This window comes from Peromyscus eremicus, chromosome 4 (assembly GCF_949786415.1).
Source record: "Peromyscus eremicus chromosome 4, PerEre_H2_v1, whole genome shotgun sequence".
Lineage (NCBI taxonomy): Eukaryota > Metazoa > Chordata > Mammalia > Rodentia > Cricetidae > Peromyscus > Peromyscus eremicus.
This window is the reverse complement of record NC_081419.1, coordinates 2,685,353-2,705,293: the sequence shown is the minus strand read 5'-3', so window position 1 is coordinate 2,705,293 and position 19,941 is coordinate 2,685,353. Positions and strand designations below refer to the sequence as shown.

The following is a 19,941-nucleotide window of genomic DNA, read 5'->3' as shown; positions in this document are numbered from 1 at the left end:
GAGGTCTTACTCTGCAGTCCAGGCTTGCCTTTCATTCATGGCAATCCTCCTGCCTCAGCTTCCCAAGTGCTAGAATTACAGGCATGAGGTACTACACCAGTTCAAAGCCATCCACTGGAAAGCTAAGGCCTGCAACCCAGAGTGACACCTGCCGAGAGAGGCCAAAGGAAGCGGCTGGCCCTGGCTATGCTTCTGCTTGTGGAAAACAGGTCTGTAGTCTCCATGGCAGACAGATCTGCTTAGGCGATGGGGTTTGCAGCTCACACGTCCTCAAGAAAGGAAATCTACCCCAAGCCAGAGGCATCCCAGTCCAGACGGTGATAAGTATTCCAGCCCATGTCTGCCAGACTCTGTGACGACAGCAGCAAGCCAGGGTCACCCGGGTTCTATTAGCTCAATTAATGAGGAGTAAGATAAGGCTAACACCCTGCTGGTCGGGCAGCTCAGGCGGAGAGCTGCGGTAATGGAGTTATTAACCTCTGCCAGCCGCTGAGTTCTGCTGCGGAGCCCAACTCCATTTCTTCATTCAGGCCTTCATTAATGGGCTGTTTATTATCTCTAATCCACGTAAGGATCAGCTGCAGAGATGTGAGAGCTTCCTGGAAGGACCAAGTGATAATGAGGAGAGAGAGGGAGGGAAAGAGGGAGGAAGAGAGAGAGAGAGAGAGAGAGAGAGAGAGAGAGAGAGAGAGAGCATGTGCTTTGCACAGCAATCCTACTTTGCATTTTAATTTTTCTTTGCTCCTACTGCTGCCCTCTTAAGAATGATAACATCCTTACTTTGCAGCAATTAGAAGAGGCCCAGGCCTTATCCCAGGGCTTCACTATGCTGTTCTCTAAAAGAACTTGTCTCATGGAATGAAAAGCAACAACCTTTGAAATAAAATCAAGACAGCTTGGGCATATGAACTACATGCCAATTCAGTCTGGACTTCACAGTGTAGCAGAATATTCCATGATTTAAACGTCAACAGAGTTAGCTGTGTGGGAAATTCATACCTGTCATCCCAGCACTTGGGAGACAGAGGCAGGAGGATCAGGAATTTAAGGCCATCCTTGGTTACACAGGTAGTTTAAGACTAGCCTAGACTACAGGAGACCCTGTCTCAAATAATTAATAATAAAAGTAAAGACAGTGAACTGTTTGTACTAGTGTTGCATCATGGGTGGTCATCTTTAGCATGAAATAATCCAGCCATTTCCACTTCTACTGAGCTGGGACTAAACAGTGCATGGTGACTGTCATTAAAACTATGTGTTTACATTCAAAATATAGATAAATCTCCCCACTGCGGCTGGGAGGGTGTGTGCAACCTGCTCCATGAGAAAACTCAAGCTTTGTCCTCCATGTGTGAGTAAGTCTCCACAGTCAGAGACCACGTGGGGCCAGCTTATTAGTGTATTGCAGCTGCAGAATCTGTAACACACACACACACACACACACACACACACACACACACACACACACATCTTCACATTCCTTCCACCCTCTAGATCAGGGGCGCTGTGAAGTTGAGACAGCAGTGATTACTGCCTCATTTGATAGACAAGGAAACTGAGGTTAAATGTGGTCACAGGGACAGACATTAATCCCACTGCTGGGATTAGTGACAGTTTAAGAGCTGGGTTTGGGGCTGGTCTCTGCTAGCTCCCAGCTTCTCTAATGCAGGTGTCTTCTCTGAGTAAACCTGCCTTGTGGCTGTGGAACAGATTTGATGAGATGGAAGGAGGGCACAGAGCTGTCACTCCACAAAGATCCAATCCCCGTGGTCCTTATTCCTGTTCATCATGGAAGAGGAGGGAGGGAGGAGAGGGGAAAGCATCCTCCTCAACATGGAAGAGGAAGGATGGAGAGAAGAGGAAAGCATCCTCCTCAACATGGAAGAGGAAGGATGGAGAGAAGAGGAAAGCATCCTCCTCAACATGGAAGAGGAAGGATGGAGAGAAGAGGAAAGCATCCTCCTCAACATGGAAGAGGAAGGATGGAGAGAAGAGGAAAGCATCCTCCTCAACATGGAAGAGGAGGGATGGAGGGGAGGGAAAAGCATCATCTTCAAACTCAGAGATAGCAACAAGCAATTGATATCCAGTGAACGAGTAGTCAGTCATGAAATGAGGAGACGCCCTCAAGAGATGGAGTACAAATGACCAATAGACACAGGAAATGATGTTCATCTTCACCTGTCATCAAAGAAATGCAAACAAAAATATACCAAGGGGCTGGAAGAGGGCTGAGGAATTAAGAGTAAGTACTACTCCTACAGAGAATCCAAGTTCAGTTCCCCACCTGTTACTCCAGCTCTGGGGGATCCAACACCCTCTTCTGGCCTCCATGGGCTCACAAGCAAATAATTCAAAATAAAAGGAAATCTTGTAAAAAGCAAACAAACAAAAAACCCCATACTACATTGAGACTCGGTCTCACCCCAGTCAAGAGTGGCAGTCATGAAAACAAACAAGGACATGTTGGTGAGGACGTATACAAAGCTGGTGTAATGTAAACTCGTACAGCCTCTATGGAAGTCAGTATGGAGGTCTTAACAGTAGATCTTTGCCAGGACCCAGCTCCACCACTCCTGGGAATTTGTGTGGAGGACTCCAGTGTTGCAGGATATCATTTTAAGATGTGTTACAATTGTTTATGCTGTGGAATATTTGTTAATGATGCAGAGATGTGTTGCATTGTTTTATGTTGTGTTTATTTAACTTTATGAAGCTGTTTTTCTTTGCCTGTCTAAAACACCTGATGGTCTAATAAAGAGCTGAACAGTCAATAGGTATGGAGGAGAAAGGGTAGGTAGGGTTGGCAGGCAGAGGGAATAAATAGGAGGAGAAATCTGGGAAGAGAAGATAGGGGAGCAAAAGGAGGAGAGAAGGACTCCAGGGGCCAGCCACCCAGCTACCCAGCAAGCCACGGAGTAAGAAGTAAAGAAAGGAATAAAGGTAAAAGCCCAGAGGCAAAAGATAGACAGGATAATTTAAGTTAATAAAAGCTAGCTAGAAACAAGCCAAGCTAAGGTCAGGCATTCATAAGAAAGAATAAGACTCTGTGTATTTATTTGGGAGCTGGGTGGTGGGCGCCACGAGTAAAGAATGAAAAGTAAAAAAAACGAAACAAAACCACTCCAGGTCAACAGGTCCCACCAGTGATCAGTGCAGCGTAAGGCCTAAGTGCTAAATGATGGGCTCAAACTAGCTGTCCAAGCCTTTGAGCCAGCACTCAGGAGGCAGAAGCAATTGGATCTCTGAGTTTGAGGCCAGCCAAGGCCACATGGTGGGACCCTGTCTTAAAAACCAAACACCCAGGTGTTCGACAACAGACTGTAGGATAAAGAACGTGCTGTGTGTGCACTCAAGGGAATTTCTAGCCATAGAGGACGAAGTCATGTCCTTTGTAGGAAAGCAGACACCACTGGAGATCATCACATTATGTGGATTAAGTTGGCCTCAGAAAGATAAATGTCTCAGGGCAGTGATGGTGCGCGCCTTTCATCCCAGCACTCAGGAGGCGAAAGCTGGTAGATCTCTGAAGGGAGGCCAGCCTGGTCTACAGAGTGAGTTCCAGGACATCCAGGAATACACTGAGAAAACTTGTATCAAAAAAAGAAAAAGAAAGAAAGAAAGAAAGAAAGAAAGAAAGAAAGAAAGAAAGAAAGAAAGAAAGAAAGAAAGAAAAGAAAAGAAAAGAAAGAAAGATGTTACCCTCTTGCTCTTACTTGTGGGTTCTAAACTCTCTCTATATGCATAAAATCATTTCTGCATGAATGATAAGAAGAAGGGACCTGTCAGGATTGAAGGGGACAGACAGGAGTTGGGACAGGTGGGAAAGGAGAGAATAGCGAAGTGAGGGGGAAGGCCCGTGCATATTGTATACTTAATGAAACAGCCTTATTTAGTCCAATACAATATAATTAAACATCAATGGTTAAGAGCACTGGCTGCTCTCCCAGAGGATCCGGATTCAATTCCCAGCACCTACATGGCAGCTCAGACTGTCTGTAACTCCAGTTCCAGGAGATCCAATGTCCTCTTTTGGCCTGTGCAGGCACCAGGCACATTTGTGATCCACAGACATACACGCAGGCAAAACACCCATACACGTAGAATAGTTTTTAAAATTTTTTCGAGACAGGGTCTCACTATGTAGCCTTGGTTGTCTGGAACTCACTATGTAGACCAGGCTGACCTTGAACTCATAGTGATCCACCTGCCTCTGCCTCCCAGTGCTGGAATTAAGGTATGTACCACCATGATCAGCAGGTAAAATAAATAAATTTTTAAAGAGTTAAAAATAAAGGAATCACTTTTTTAAAGGAGTAGGAGGAGAGACAAAAGGAGAAGGAGGAAGAGGGGGAGGAGGGGGGAGGAGGGGGGAGGAGGAAGAGAGCCCTAACCTAAGTGGAGACAGGAGTCTCAGAGCAGCTACAGAATAAGGAGTGGGTGGGAAACTGGGAGGGACAGACAGGGAGATGAGAAAGGGACACTGATCAGCCTGGGACCCAAGGATGGCCTGGCCCCAGAGAAACAGGAAAGAGAGCTCGGCTGTGTGGAAGGGCTGGCTCTCTGACAGGCTGCCTCTGGTGGAGTCCCACGCACACAGGGTTGGTTTGAGGGCCTCTTTCGGGAGCAGCTGGCCTCTAGCTCCTTGAGGCGACAGCCATGTGAAGTGTCTGTCTAGCAGAAAACATCAGCAACAAGATACCCAGAACTAACAGGATGCTGACAGCTACGAGCGAGCCCTTGGCCTTGCTAGGAAGAAGCCAACCTCTGGAGGCAAAGTGAACTCAGACCCTGCCACTCCTTCCAAGGAACCTTGACAGCAGTTTCCAGTCCGGCACAGTCTAAGTCACAGATGAGCATTGTTCTAGAGTGTTCTTGATGGTTCTAAATTAGTCCAGTGGGGGGGGGGGGCACTGGAGAAGACGGCCGTCATAAAAGCCCTTGCTAGGATTCTGCCACTGAGATCCAGCAGGGTCCTTTCTTTCGCCCTCCTTTCCAGGATCCACAATTATGACTGAGACCATGGGGTGGGGGAGGGGGTTAAGGTCTCGGAGAAAAGTAGGGGTTCAGATATTCAGCCGTCTGAGATACCACAAACTCCCAGGCATCCTTCAGAGCTTATCCCCCGCCTCTTCACAGTGCACATGGATCTTAAGGAAAATGCATGACTGCAGACTTGCAGCAGGAAGTGAGTTATTTCACAGTGCGCAGCCTCGGAAGCCTCTCTCTTTGTTTCCCCCCTATTATTATTACGTTTTAACAAACTTTATAGCCCATTTTATTTGTTCTCAAATAACTTTTTCTCCTTCCTTTCGACACATCAATTGCTGGGCCTCCCTCACCGTGTGATGTTAGAACAGAGATTGATACTGCTCGGCGGAACGTAATTTACTATTATGGGCTGTGGGTTTATGAGGTGGGAGCCTGACAAAGCATTGCATTTGAACACACTGTGCTTATTGGCTCGAAGAAGAGATTTATATTTGGTGAGGAGACAATAACTTTGTTTTCTGATAAGCCAAAGAGGTCTATTTTTGAGTCTGGCACACAGAGAAACTTGCCCTTCCCCAATAACTCTATTTACTAGTGTGAATATATTTTAATAATAAAATTGATATATATGTAAATTTATTTTATTCTAATTTCATTGAATCCTCCTGGAAAAAAGAGGAGGGTGGGTGGCTGTGGGGCCTTCGGAGATTGTTTTTGTATCTGAGTTATAGGTTTCTGTACTGTATCCCTAGACCGGCTTCGTGGCTATAATTCTGCCAGGATTTCCTCCTAGTGTCAAGCTGGCAACACTGGGCTGGGGTGTTTTATGACCAGCATCACACCTAGACCAGAGTTACAGTTCTGGTGTTTGTCCTCACACCGGGCGACTCATTTTAAGGCATTTCTCTCTTTCCCCAGCTGAATCGGGATATGGGGGTTCATGGTTGAAATCCCTTTCTGAGTTAATCACCAGAATGTTCAGTCCAAAGCTGAGAGGGTGCTGAGGGAGGAGGGAGGAGGGAGGAGGGAGGAGGGGGAGCACTGTGCTGGGGAAGCACACAGAAAGACCACCAGGGCACAGGCGCAGACCTCACCATAGACAATGTCATTGTACATTTTCCGCCTCTCTCGTGTCCTAGGGTCAAATAAATGAGACTGGAATCCTTTACAAAGCCTTTAGAAAGAGATTTTAAAAACCAAAATGAAACAAAAAACCTCCATGGTGAATGAAGATGTATCCACTTGCAAGCCTGCCTGAAATCAAGCTGCTTCTTGAATACTCTTCCTGTGTGCTCCAGAGCTCAGGGTGCTCTCTCCTTGTCAATCCTCCTGTCCTGTCTGGGCGCCCTGAGTCCAGACATAAAAGTCATTTGCTTTACACAGCCAGTGCTTGGTTCACTCCTCAGATGGTTGGTGACACCTTGTGTACCCTCCCTTAAAGGGACACTCCACATTCACACACCCTGTCCCTAGAATCTCTTCCTGGGGACTAGATGAGCTGACACCCTCTGTGGCTGCCCCTGAGGCCTCTGACCTTAGTCCCTGGGGCTTTTGACCAAGTAGTCCCAGGGGCTGCTTCTAACAGGACTCGTGGATTCCCAGGCGACTCACACCAAGGCTTTCAAAGCTCTTCTCACTCATGACTCCCTTTCACTGAGAAATATTCACACAACCTTGCACATATATGCTGTGGGATGGTCTGTATGTCAAATTACTCTGATTGGTCAATAAATAAAACACTGATTGGCCAGTGGCTAGGCAAGAAATATAGGCAGGACTAACAGAGAGGAGAAAAGAAAGAACAGGAAGGCGGAAGGAGTCACTGCCAGCCACCGCCATGACAAGCAGCATGTGAAGATGCCGGTAAGCCACGAGCCATGTGGCAAGGTATAGATTTATGGAAATGGATTAATTTAAGCTATAAGAACAGTTAGCAAGAAGCCTGCCACGGCCATACAGTTTGTATGCAATATAAGTCTCTGTGTTTACTTGGTTGGGTCTGAGCAGCTGGGGGACTGTCAGGTGACAAAGATTTGTCCTGACTGTGGGCAAGGCAGGAAAACTCTAGCTACACATATAGGTTCATAATAGAGTAGACATGCAAATCAAACATTTATTGATAGTATACTATATGTGTACTATTATCATAATAGTATTTGTGCACTATTCTTTTGTGTGTGGGGGGGTTGGTGGTGGTTTGAGACAGAGTTTCTCTGTGTAGCCTTGGCTGTCCTGGAACTGACTCTGCAGACCAGGCTGGCCTCGAACTCACAGAGATCCACCTGCCTCTGCCTCATGAATGCTGGGATTAAAGGCATGTGCCACCACCTCCCAGCTCTGAGTAATATTTTTGTTTTTTTATTTGATTTAGTTTAAGACAGGGTTTCTCTGTGTAGCCTTGGCTGTCCTGGAACTCACTCTGTAGACTGGCCTGTCCTTGAACTCAGAGATCTGCCTGCCTTTGGTGCCCAAGTGCTGGGATTAAAGTGCACTACCAGTGCCTGGGAGATTTTTTTTTTAATCACCTGGAACTGAAGCTACAGTGGCTATGAGCCACCTGATGTAGATGCTGAAAACTGAACCATTTCTTTGCAAGAGCAGAAAGTGTTCTTAACCCCTGAGCCATCTCTTCAGCCCCACTGAGTGATTTTTTTTTCCTAAAGACACAGTCCTATGTAGCCCAGGCCATCCAAGAGCACCCTGTATAGCTGAGAATGACCTTGAACTTCTGATTCTCTTGCCTCTACCTCACAGTACTGGGATAATAAATGTGTGCCACCAAGCCCAGTTCTTATATAGTTCTAGGGATTGAATCTATCACTTGGTGCTTCACAGGTAAGTACTCCACCAACTGAGCTACATCCCCAGCCCTAATTTAATAATTTTAAAATGAAACCCAGGTCAGCAAAATAAACAGCAAATTTTAAATCCAAACATTCCAACACAATACAACCCCCAAATACAACAATCTGCTACTTATATGCTGAAGAATGATAGCAGAGAAATAGCTACCATCTTTGTTTTCCATAATCAAGCCACTGTTACTTACGGAAGAGTAGAAACCTTTATGTACCACACAAACACTGCAGTTCATAACATACCATAATCTTGGATCTGAGTTAGGCATGTTTTGGCCAGTGTTCTTTGGCATTGTGTGGCAGAATGGCATACACAAAACAAAGCTCATATATGTGTTTAGAACCAAGGTTGCAGTGAAGTCGCACCATGCAACATGGGTGGGCACTGTCACACCATGCAACACGGGCAGGCACTGTTGGAGACACTTTGGGTTCATAATGTTCATAATGTGTTTGATTACAAATTCATTTTGTTCATGTTCAAATTCATGTGTTCAGAAACCTTTTATTGTTGCCAAACTTTTCATAAGCTATACATTCACTTAACCCCAGACAGGATGGCAGTATGTCTACCTCCTAATCCCCAGAGGCCACAGAGGACAAAGGACTATGCAATGAGGCAGATTAGAGATGTCAGTGTGTCCAGTTGTCCTTGGTCCCTGGGTGGGTCCCATCTAATCACGTGACTCCTTGGGTCTACTTGAGGGACTATGGATGCAGAGGGGTCAGGTGCTGGCCTGAACATGAGGAACTATGAGCCACGGAGGTGGCTGCCTCTCCTCCCAGCTTCAGGAAAAGAACGCAGCCCAACAGAAACTGTGCAGTTAGGAGCAGCCAAACTTGTGGTAATTTATGACTGTGTCTGTCAGACCTGATACACCCGCTCCCACTGCTGTGAGACACACACGGGCCTCTCCGAAGACAGATGATTTACGAAATAGATAGGAGTGTCTCAGACAGGGAAGGAAAGTGATAAAAGTTAATAAAAAGACAATGAATGCACTTTAGATGAAGAATCACTCCTCAAAACACAAGGGCATTTTAGATAAAACCTGCTCGGTATGCTCAGAGTAATTTAGAGAGGGCAGGCTCCGTGGAAGTAAGAAATCAAAGATGATGAGGTTTTTAAAAAGATGAGAAGAAAGCCAACACAGTTAAAAGGAAATCCCCAAGGGGACACCAGAAGCTTCTAGAACTAAAGAAGTAGCCACGAGAAGGAGCAAACCCAGCAGAGGAGAGAAAGTAAAGGGTGAGGCTGGGAGAGGCCAAGTCCAGTATGGGAACTGGCGCCAAGGCCCCAGAGTGCTCATCCTTCCTAGACAGAGAGAAGAAAAGAAGCCATTGGCCAGGGAAGCATTCATTAGCACCACGAGGGGGAAGCAGTCAGCGCCGCTGGTCTGAGGGGAAGGCTGCTGAAGGGGCAAGAAAGAAGGGAAGGAGAGAGAGAGGGAGAGAATATGGAAGAGAAGGAGGGAGGAGGAAAAAAGGGATAGGAGGAAGGATGGGAAGGTAGAGAATAGAGGTGGAAGAAGGGGAAGAGAGGGTGGTGGGGAGAGGAGAAGGGATGAGGAGAGGGAAGGAATGATATCCTAACATCCTTAGGGCCTTGGCCCCCACATGATGTCAGAGGCAGGAATGATTTAGGATGCTGGTGTGGGCGGTGTGTACTGGGCGCTATCAAAGAACTCTGCCAGATGTTGTTTACAGGAAGGTAAGACAGAGACATACTTAAGGGTGCAAAGCTGAGTGTTTACATGCCCTGGTGAAAATGACTCCACATAATCCATTCAAATGAAAGATGGATCAGAATTAATAAACATGGAGGCCGAACTGTGTAAACAGCTGGTGATCACGGCTCTATCTGGCTCCACAACAGAGGAGGACTTCTTGAGCTAAAAATAGGAATAGAAAATTGTCATAGTTCTAGAAAGTAAATTTTAACCAAAGGAGGTCAAGACAACAGCTCATGTAACAGACTGGCACACAAATATCCCAGGATGTATTTGTCTCTGCCTCCCTACACTCAAAATGCAAGACAGGGTAAGGGCCAGTGTCCATGAGTGGAGGTGGGAGGGAAGAGAGAGCTGGTGTCCATAAATGAAGGTGTTGAAGGGGAAGACCTGGTGTCTATTAATAGAGGTGAGAGGGAAGGGAATGCTGGTGTCCATGAATGAAGGTGGAAGAGCTAGTGTCCATGAATGGAGGTGGGAGAGCTGGTGTCCATGAATGGAGGTGGGAGAGCTGGTGTCCATGAATGGGGGCAGGGGAGCTGGTGTCCATGAATGGGGGGGCAGAGCTGGTGTCCATGAATGGAGGTGGGAGAGCTGGTGTCCATGAATGGAGGTGGGAGAGCTAGTGTCCATGAATGGAGGGGAAGGGAGGGGAAGGGAAGGGAGGGAGACCTGGTGTCCATGAATGGGGGCAGGGGAGAGCTGGTCTCAGGAGTAGAGGGGTGAGGGAAGGTGGCAGTGAATTGAAGGTGGGAGAAAGGTGAAAGCTGATGTCTATGAATGGAGGGTAGTAGGGAAGAGGAAGAGGGAGGGAGGAAGGGAGAGAGATGTGTTCAGGAGGAAACTCCAATTCAGAAGAAAGGCAAAGAGACTTCCCATAGTGCTAGCAAAGGAAGGCTCCAGTTAGCAGCTCAGGTGACCTAGAGAGAAGCCAGTTCACATAAGAATACAATGGGAGTCACCCAGAGGAAACAGAAAGGGACAGATCCCAGCTCTGGGCCCAGTGAGCTTCCCTGGGGGGCTGCTCCATATGAAACAACAACAAACAGGTGCAAAGAAAACTGGCCAGTGGGAGCTCGAGGTCTTCATACAGCAGGCTCTTCAAACTGCCACAAGGACCAGCCTGAGAACTTTGCCTCTCTGCCCTTGTTCTACATCCGCCTCCTTTATTCTGGGCCGGGCTGCTGCTTGGCTCTGGATAAGCATGTTAGTCATAAGGAGTGCTGGTCTGCGTACCTATCTCATCCCTGTCAAGGCTGAAGATACCAAGACACTAGTAACTAAGACAATTTACGGTCAGCTTTTACAACGTTCCGTTCCAGACCCCACAGGCATCCTCGGGTCTCCAGTCACTGACCTAAAGCTGCAGTCACTCTTGGATTCCAGGAACAGCAGAGCTTCGTGGAGCTGACCATGCCCCAAGAGAAGAGCTGTCTCCAAGTGGCTGTACCCAGGGGGCAGGTCACCCCAAGGAACCAAGTTAAGCTTATCTGACCCCATTGCAGGACCCAAGCTGACACAATGATGGCCAGAAGCACACCTCCAGCAGAGCTGCTTAATTATGCAACCTCTTGTACCCCATTCTTTCTCTACTTAAACCAAAAGCTCCTGCAAGCACCCCGAGGTGACCGTGAGGTGGCTGGACCTCCCCCTGTGCCCTCCCCCAGTGTACTATCGGTCCATTCTGTCTCTGTCTCCCACCCTTATTCCTGTGTCTCACTGGATACTGGGGAGAGAGGCTGTGCTGGTGAGTGTTGGTCAGTGTGACACAAGCCACAGTTCCTCGGGAGAAGGGAACCTCAACTGAGGAAATGCCTCCATCAGATTTGTCAGTGGCCAGGTCTGTGGAACATTTTCTTGATTGTTGACTGATGCAGGCAGGCCCAGCCCACTGCGGGTGGTGCCATCCCTGGGCAGGAGGTCCTGGGTTCTGTAAGAAAGCAGGCTGAGTAAGCCAATAACCCACATGCCTCCATGTTCCTGCTTGATTCCTAGCCTGACTTCCCTCAATGATGGAGGATCGGCTATCATCAGGGGGTGCAAGCAAAACACGTTCCCCCCTAAGTTATGTTTGGTCGTATGTTCATCACAGCAAAGAGAGCAAACTAGGAGAGTGGCCAAGCCTCGCTGGCTGGGGCTTCGCCTTAAAGCTCTGGGTACAATCATTCACCCAAGGGAAAGCAAAAATAAGAAAAGAAGAAAGAATAAGCTGAGAGCTAAGTCCTCCAGCTGAGTCAGCATCCTGCTGGGGTAACTGTGCTTTGGTATCTACAGCTCTTTGGCCAGAGCATGCTGGTTCCACACAGCTATTAAGACTGGCAGGCTGGGGGTGTGGCTCAGATGCTAGCATGCTTGCCTAGCATATATAAAGCCCTGGGTTCAATCCCCAGCACCGCATAAACTGGATATGACGGTGCACATATGCAATTCCAGCACTTCAGAAGATAGAGACAGGAGGAGAAGGAAGTCAAGGCCGTATCCGACTATTCAGTGAGTTCAAGGGCAGCCCAAGATCTACGAGACCCTGCATCACATAAACAAAAGCCTGGAAGTGGAATACTTGTTTTCATATACCAGTGTCTTCTACTGAGCTTTGAATTGGGAATGTCTTTGCAGGCTCCATGTTGTTCACTTGATCTCCAACAGGTGGCACTGTTTGGGGAGGTTCTGCAAACTTTAAGAGGTGGAGCTTAGTTGGAGGAAAAAGGTCACTGGGGTTGTTTGTGCCTTTGAAGATTATACCAGGTCCCCAGGTCACAGGCAGTAAAGACTACTCCCAACACACATTCCCACCCCCATCGTGTCCTACCCAAGCCCACGGGTGCTCAGCAGCCATGCAGTGACCCTGCAAAGCATCGAGAGAAAAGAAATCCTGCCTCCCTTGGTGACCAAAGAAGTACCCCCTACAATAACACAGCACCAAAACAGGTAATGCAAAAGCTAATGAAATGATAGAAACCAACAGAAAGGTGTGCTGCTGCCAGGTTCGGCAGTATGCACCTGCAACCCAGGGAGACGGTGGGTCTGAGGCCAACCAGGGCCACACAGTGACCCTGACTTAAACAACGGGGCTGGGGAGTGGCTTGGGGGTGGAGGAGCTGAGGTACCCCCAAACCAACAGGGAAAGAAATGCAATGTCAATGAGAAGTTAACAAATCACTTGGTCCTTCTGGGACTGCTGGCCAGCAACCATGAACAACAGAGACTAAGGGGTGAGGATACAGATCTGCACATGTTCTACCTTGATCATATGCTTAATGACATGACTAAGTTTTCATTATATGCTGTTCCAAGTAACTATGACACAGTTAGCCATAGAATAAACAATTAATAGTTTAGAGGTTCACACACACACAGAGTCCGTAAGTGAATGGATGAATGTAATAAAAATGTTAAAGGGCCAGTGAGATGGCTCAGTGGACAAAGGCCCTTGCCTGATGACCTGAGTTGGATCCCTGGCATCTACATGGCTGAAGGAGAGAACTAGTTCCCATTAGTCATCTTCTGACCTCCATGTGTGCCCAGGGGTTTGTCAGTTCCCCTTGCTATCCTAACAACCTCAACTGCTGAGAAATACTGAGGTAGCCTCTGTAGGTCAGGATCTGCATGGGTCCAGGATGGTGGCTGCCCCCAGAGCTCACTGATGACAGTAGAATTAATTTCCTTCTCGAATTTCCAGGGGATCCCCAGTCTTCAAGCCAGTGGTGGTATGTTCGATCTTTCCCTTGTCCTGCCTTTCTCTGATTTCCTCTTCTATTCTCAAGGCTTTGAGGGCTCAGAGGATTATTTTGGGCTCGCCATATAGTCCAGGATAACCCTGCTCTTTTTGCATTTAATTTTTAAATGTGTGTGTGTGTGTGTGTGTGTGTGTGTGTGTAAATCCTGTCTAAAGTATAATGGCAAAATAATTTTTTTCTCTAGTCTATAGGTTGTCTCTTAGCTTTGTTGTGCAGAACTTTTTTTTTTTTTGAGACTGTTATGTGTAGCTGAAGTTTTCCTGTGTCCTCCTGGCTCCTGCGTCCTTGTGTTTCCACAGCTGCTCAGACCCAAATAAACACACACAGGCTAATATTACTTAAAACTGCTTGGCCATTAGCTCAGGTCTACCACTAACTAGCTCTTACACTTAAACTCAGCCCATTTCTGTTAATCTAGATGTTGCCAGTTACCTGTGTGCCTATTACATGCTGTTCCCTGGATGGCGGGCTGGCATCTCCTGACTCAGCCTTCCTCTTCCCACAGTTCTCTTCTCTGTTTGTCCCTCCTATATTCCCTGCCTGGCTACTGGCCAATCGGCATTTTATTTATACAGAGCGATATCCACAGCAGTTATGTAGCCTTAGCTGGCCTGGAACTCGCTATGCAGACCAGGTTTGCCTCAAATTCACAGAGATGCAACTGTTTCTGCCTCCTGAGTGCAGGGAATAAAGATGTACACACCATGCCCAGCCTGTGTAGAGACTTTTAATTCAATGTGAAAAAAAGGAACATGTACTCACTGCTAGAGGGACTATAAACTAGTGTAGCCATCATGGAGATCAGTACAGAGGTTTCCCAAAAAATTAAAACTGTATCTCCCACATGGCCCAGATATACCAGTACTAGGCATATGCCCAAAGGACTCTGTATCCTACCACAGAGATACGCGTACATCCATGTCTACCGCTACTCTGTTCACAATACCAGTGAAACCAGCCTAGACGTCCATCAACTGATGAGAGGGTAATAAAAATGTGGTACACAGATACAACAAGTAAAAGGGGAATGAGATTATGAAATTCTCAGGAAAAGGGATCAAATGGTAAAGCAAATAAAAGGGGAATATGATTATGAAATTCTCAGGAAAAGGGATGAATTGGTTAAGCGAGTGACACAGATTCAGAAAGATAAAAATCACAAGTTCTCATCCAGCTTCAGATTCTAGCCTTTACTGATCATATGTGTGAATGTAAGTGGATGTGGGGAAGGGTGGGGCAGGGCACACGTGACCTGAAAGTGGAAAGGAGGCTGTAGAGGACAAATGAGGCAGGGGGATGGGAGAGAAGAGTCAGGAAGGAGAAGCAACAAAAATTGTGTTGCAGATGACACAATAAAATGTAACAGTTTGCATGCTAATTAATTAAATGGTAAAGAAGGGGTAAACATTAAGACTGAGAGAAAAGAGGCAAAGGTAAGTATTAGTAGATTGGGCACCATCACCTCCACCTGGAAACCTGGAGAGCCACAAGTGCAAACACTCGGAGAAAGTTCTGGAAGGGACTAGAGAAGAAATTAAAAAGCAAGAAACAGTGCCTTCCCTGTTCTCTTAAAAACAAAACAAAAAACATGGAAAAGTAAAACAGACACAACCAACTCATCTTGACATCTCTAGCAACAAGAACAAACAATGTCCCATCTAGAAATGGGCTTAGAATTCAGAGTGTGCACCCCAAGAGAGTACTGGACCTGTCTCAGTGTGCTAGGGTACAGATGATCAGCTGATAAGTCAAGACAATCCCACCTGGAATTCCCATGTCACCTCCCCCTCTGCACACACAAATACATGCCACCTGGTACAATACATCCAGCCCAGTAAAGTGCAGTAAGAGAGGGCCATGCCCTATACTGTGTTGAAATATGTCACCAAACTAAAGTGGCTAGGGCTGGCAAGATGGCATGGCATAAGCCTGGCAGCCTGAGTTTGCTCTCCAGAACCCACATAAAGATAGAAAGAGAATCAGCAAGACACACGTGCACACGCACATGCGCACGTGCATACACGCAACCTCAAGTGGCTCACTAGTATGGTAGTGTTGGAGAAACAGACATGGGAAACAGAAAGTTCAGAGGTGAACCTGAGAATGCCAAAGGCCAGGTCATGCACAGGGACAGAGCCAGAACATCATTAACTAGAACTCAAACCCACAACCTGCAGCAGGATTTGAAACTTAGCCTGACTCTGAGTTCAGGGCAAATGGAGTGGGATGCATGGGGATGGGATGACACCTCTACTTTGGCACACTAGAAACGATTGATGGCACACCACTGTCACCTGAGTCCCCGGTAGGAAGAAGATTGCCAGGGCCTCAGGAGGGTCCCTGGGGAAGCAGCTCACCTGTTGGGACTGTAGCCCATAGAGGTCAGCATCCGTGCCTGGTCCAGGTCTCTTGGGAAGCCGTGCAGCACCCACCCTTTCTGGATGCAGTCTTGTTTGCTCAGACGCTCGGCCAGGGCCTTGGTGATGATGCTGTCTGGCACTGCAGAGGAAGAAGAATAAGAGAGCATTCTGTAGTGCACAGCTTTCTAGCCTTCCTGGGCCACATGCTGAGCTGCTGCAGAGGAAGTCAATTGGAACCACCTGGACAAGGTCCCCCTGTGGTCCAGCAACAAGTGTGGCAGGAACAGCAGAACTGCCTGAGATGGGCAATGCATTGGGTGGTCTTGGCCTTCATACCTTACAAGACACCATCCTCCATCTGGGTCTTTATGGCAGCTAAAGCAAGGCACCATGAACTAAGAAGCACAGCAGTGTTTGGCCCTTAGACCTGGAGGCTAAGAGGCAAAGTTTAGGGCCACACCCGCTGTCTGGGGAGGGCCAAATGCTTTCTAGCTTACAGGCTCCCTGCTGGAACTGGAGTCACAGATGGTTGTGAGCCAACATGTGGGTGCTAGGAACCGAACCTGGGTCCCGTGCAAGAGCAGACAGTGTTCTCAACTGCTGACCTCTCTCCAGCCCTGACCTCTCTTTTAAGGGATGCATGTGGAGGTCAGAATTGAATTTTATGGAGTCGTATCTTTCCTTACACCATTGTGTGGGCCCTGGGGATTGAATTCAGGTTGTCAAGCTTCCTTGGTTAAGTATTTTTAGCCACAGATCCCATCCAGGAGGGCTCGAGCCTCATGATGTGATCATGCCTTAAGGTCCCATCTTCTCCTACCAACATCTTAGCATATGAATTGAGAGGTGGGGGCCACAAGGATTACAATCACAGCAACACTTTTTCCATGGATGCACACCAAGCACCAGTTTTAATTTCCACCCAACACCATTGAAATTTCATTCAGTCGGCCTCAGCAGACTTGAAATTCCCAGCAACCACTCTGGCCTCCTGCTGAGTCTCCCCTTCTCTGGAGAATCTGATCTCTCTCCAGAATCGCAGCTCTGCTTATACCTGGAGACTGAAACAAGTCCCCAGCACAGGGAGATATGAGAAGCCTGTTTACATTGCTGCAAGTGACATTTTCCTGAAACTCATTCCTGTCTTCCTAGACTCATTAAATGCTCCATGTTGCTAATGTTCTGCGTCCTGGCAATTTGCACGGCATAGCGGCGCTTTGCACTCATTTTCCCAGAAATACTTGGTAAATATTACTACTGTTTGCCATGGATGTGGGCCCCAAGCAGGGATGCTTGGTGGTTTCTCTAGAAGCTTCTGCAAGGTTCCCCTCTCACCAAACATCTGTGGGTTTAGCAAGTGGCCTAGGGCATATTCTGAAGCCTCACAAGGCCTCACAGGCTGACAGCCATGGAAGCTGGTGAATGAGAGGCACTGTCCTTCATGTGACCATTTTCTGGGTGCTTCCCTGTCTTAAAAATCCACAGCTGTATTCCAAAGGATGAGGATCACCTTAGATTTGGGGCTTTCCAGCTGACACAGTGGCGCACGCCTTTAATCCCTGCACTTGGGAGACAGAAGCAGGTGAATCTCTGTGAGTTCAAGGCCAGCCTGTGTAGGAAGACTGTCTCAAACAAACAAAAGCCTTTGGCTGCCCATTCAGAGCAGTTACTAGGTGGCCTCTTGCCCTGTAATGATCTCCTCTCTCAGGGCTTGACAGGAATCGACTTAAAGGATATTTTAGTTCACAATTCCAGGTTTCAGCCCGTCATAGTGGGGGAACCAATGCAGGAACTTGAAGAAGCTGGTCACATCACATCCACAACCAAGAGAGCTCATGTGAGTGCAGGCACACTCATGTGAGTGCAGGCATGCATGTCACCACAGGCATGTGGAGGTCAGAGGACACTTCCGGCTATTATTCTTGGCCTTCTACTTTGTAGACAAGATTTCTTATTCACTGTGTGTATGGCTTGCACAGACTCGGAATACTCGAGACAGTCCCCAAAGAATTCCCTCCTAGGCTGGGCAGTGGTGGCGCACGCCTTTAATCCCAGCACTTGGGAGGCAGAGGCAGGCAGATCTCTGAGTTGGAGGCCAGCCTGGTCTACAGAGTGAGTTCCAGGACAGCTAGGGCTACCCTATCTTGAAAAACAAATAAACAAACAAAAAGAGCTCCCTCCTCTCCCTCCCTCTTCTTCCTCCCTCCCTCCTTCCTCTCCCTCCCTCCTCTCCCTCTCCTTCCTCTCTCCCTCCCTCCCTCCCTCCCTCCTCTCCCTCTCCTCTCCCTCCCTCCCTCCCTCCCTCCCTCCCTCCCTCTTTTCATTACTTCCTGGGTCAGGCTCTCACTACGTAACCATGGAACTTCTGTAAACTTCTCATCTTCCTGCCTCCACCTCCTAAGTGCCAGGATTACCAGAGTATATCCTCATACCTGGCTTATGTGATGCCAAGGATCGGATCCATGGCTTCATGTCCTCTCCATGTGTGCTAGGCAAACACTGCTCACTGTGCCATGTCACTAGCCCCATGTGTTATTTCTTTAAAAGAGGAAACTTCTGTGTGCAGGAGGTTGCACTGGTCACTGTGGACTCGCTCCATGGGACAGACTCTCCCGGAAGGCTGTCTTTAGGTGGCTCCCACATGAGGAACTCCATGGGTGAGGGACAGCCATCCTCTTGTTTTACTAGCTTGGGAAGCTCTGCCAGAAGCCTGGCATCATGTTTGCCCAGAAATGCCCATCCTGGGTTATTCTGGCAAGGTCTATCATCCTCGTACAACAGGAAGCATCAGTAAATCACAGAGTCTCCAAGGGGCTATAGAGCTGAGGCGTGTGGTAGTCCTCTCCCACAGAAGCACACTAGGGGTGTCCTCTGGGGCACTGGCTGTGTATCTCATCTGGACAGAAGTGAAGGGAACTGGAAAGGCAGAGGATAAATGGCAGACCCCTCAGGATACTGTCTCTGGGCCACTGCCCTACTCATGTAGCCAGCAGAGGGGTAGGGTCTGGGTGTTGAGGGGAGAAACTTGAGGACCCCAAATATAGCCCAAAAGCCTGTTTAAGGACTTTCGGGTATCTGTGTGTCTCTGCTTCACAAATGCCTTGCTCCCCGAAGCCTCCTGGCATCTTGGCCCAGCCCTGTGTGTTCTGACCAGTCAGTTTAGCAGGCACAGGCTCTCCGGCCAGATCTCACTGATGGTGTTCTGTTGGAAGCTTCAAGTCCCCTTGATAACGTGCACATTCAGCCTTTATTCTCTTCTCCCAGAGATTTTTTTTCTCCATCTAAAGTCATTCACCATTAAGTTAGACGCCTCAGGCTTGATTTCGGGGCTTGACAGCTAACATCTCACCCTTCATTCTAGCCACGGCAAAGGACTGCTTCTCCAGAAATGCCCTGTCAACTGAGTTTAGCAGAGTGCGAGCTGTGAGTGGTTTATTATTCCATGAGGTCACACCATGTGATGTTAGGCTTTTTTTTCCTTTTTCTCTTCTTTTTTCTTTTCAAGGTCCTCGAGTTGACTTCAAGGTTATTAAAATCTCAATTCACTGATTCCAGGGCTGGATGCGCTTAATGGGGCTCAGCAGGGTACCTACCAAGACCCAGGAGCCCTGGCCACCCTCTGGTCTAGAGTTAGGGGCTTGTGGTTAAACTCTCGGGCCCTCCCTACGTCAGGTTTCCTAAAAGCATCAATTTCAGGCTCTAGACCGGACAACATATCCTGAAGTGGCCACTTGTGGGATGGAGCTGGACAGGACTGGTCCCTCTCTGACTGTGGGTCTGATATATCATCTTCAACCTATTCAAGAAGGGAACCAGCCACGGACAACCTCCAGGCTGTTAGCAGACCACAGTGCCCCCTGCTGTCCACCATACCAGGAAGACTGAGGTCTCCTGCACAGCATTCTGTGAGTCTCATAACCCTCCTGGACACCATGAGACCAATCAGAAACAAGCCCTAGCCTTTAGCATGCTTCCTCCCACACTCCCTCACAACCCTCTCCCCATGTGCACCCGGGTGCTCCTGTGCCTCCATACACCCCTCACCTGCACACATCCCTCCACACATCCCTCACCTGCACATACCCCTCCCACACACCCCTCACCTGCACCCACCCGTCCACACACTCCTCACCTGCACACACCCCTCCACACACCCCTCACCTGCACACACCCCTCACCTGCACACACCCCTCCACACACCCCTCACCTGCACACACCCCTCACCTGCACACACCCCTCCACACACCCCTCACCTGCACACACC

General features: G+C 48.0%; 1 protein-coding gene across 7 annotated transcripts in view; it reads right to left on the bottom strand.

Moving 5' to 3' along the window:
* The window catches only part of Ak8 (adenylate kinase 8), a 121,628-nt gene that overhangs the window by 41,143 nt on the left and 60,544 nt on the right, over positions 1-19,941 (bottom strand). For 6 of the 7 annotated variants that reach the window (XM_059259908.1, XM_059259906.1, XM_059259910.1 and 3 more), the window contains one exon: positions 15,675-15,816. In XM_059259908.1, the coding sequence (XP_059115891.1) occupies positions 15,675-15,816 (142 nt within the window). Of the gene's footprint in view, positions 1-10,692; positions 11,511-15,674; positions 15,817-19,941 lie in introns of those variants that run through there. The other variant, XM_059259909.1, reaches the window with a different exon arrangement.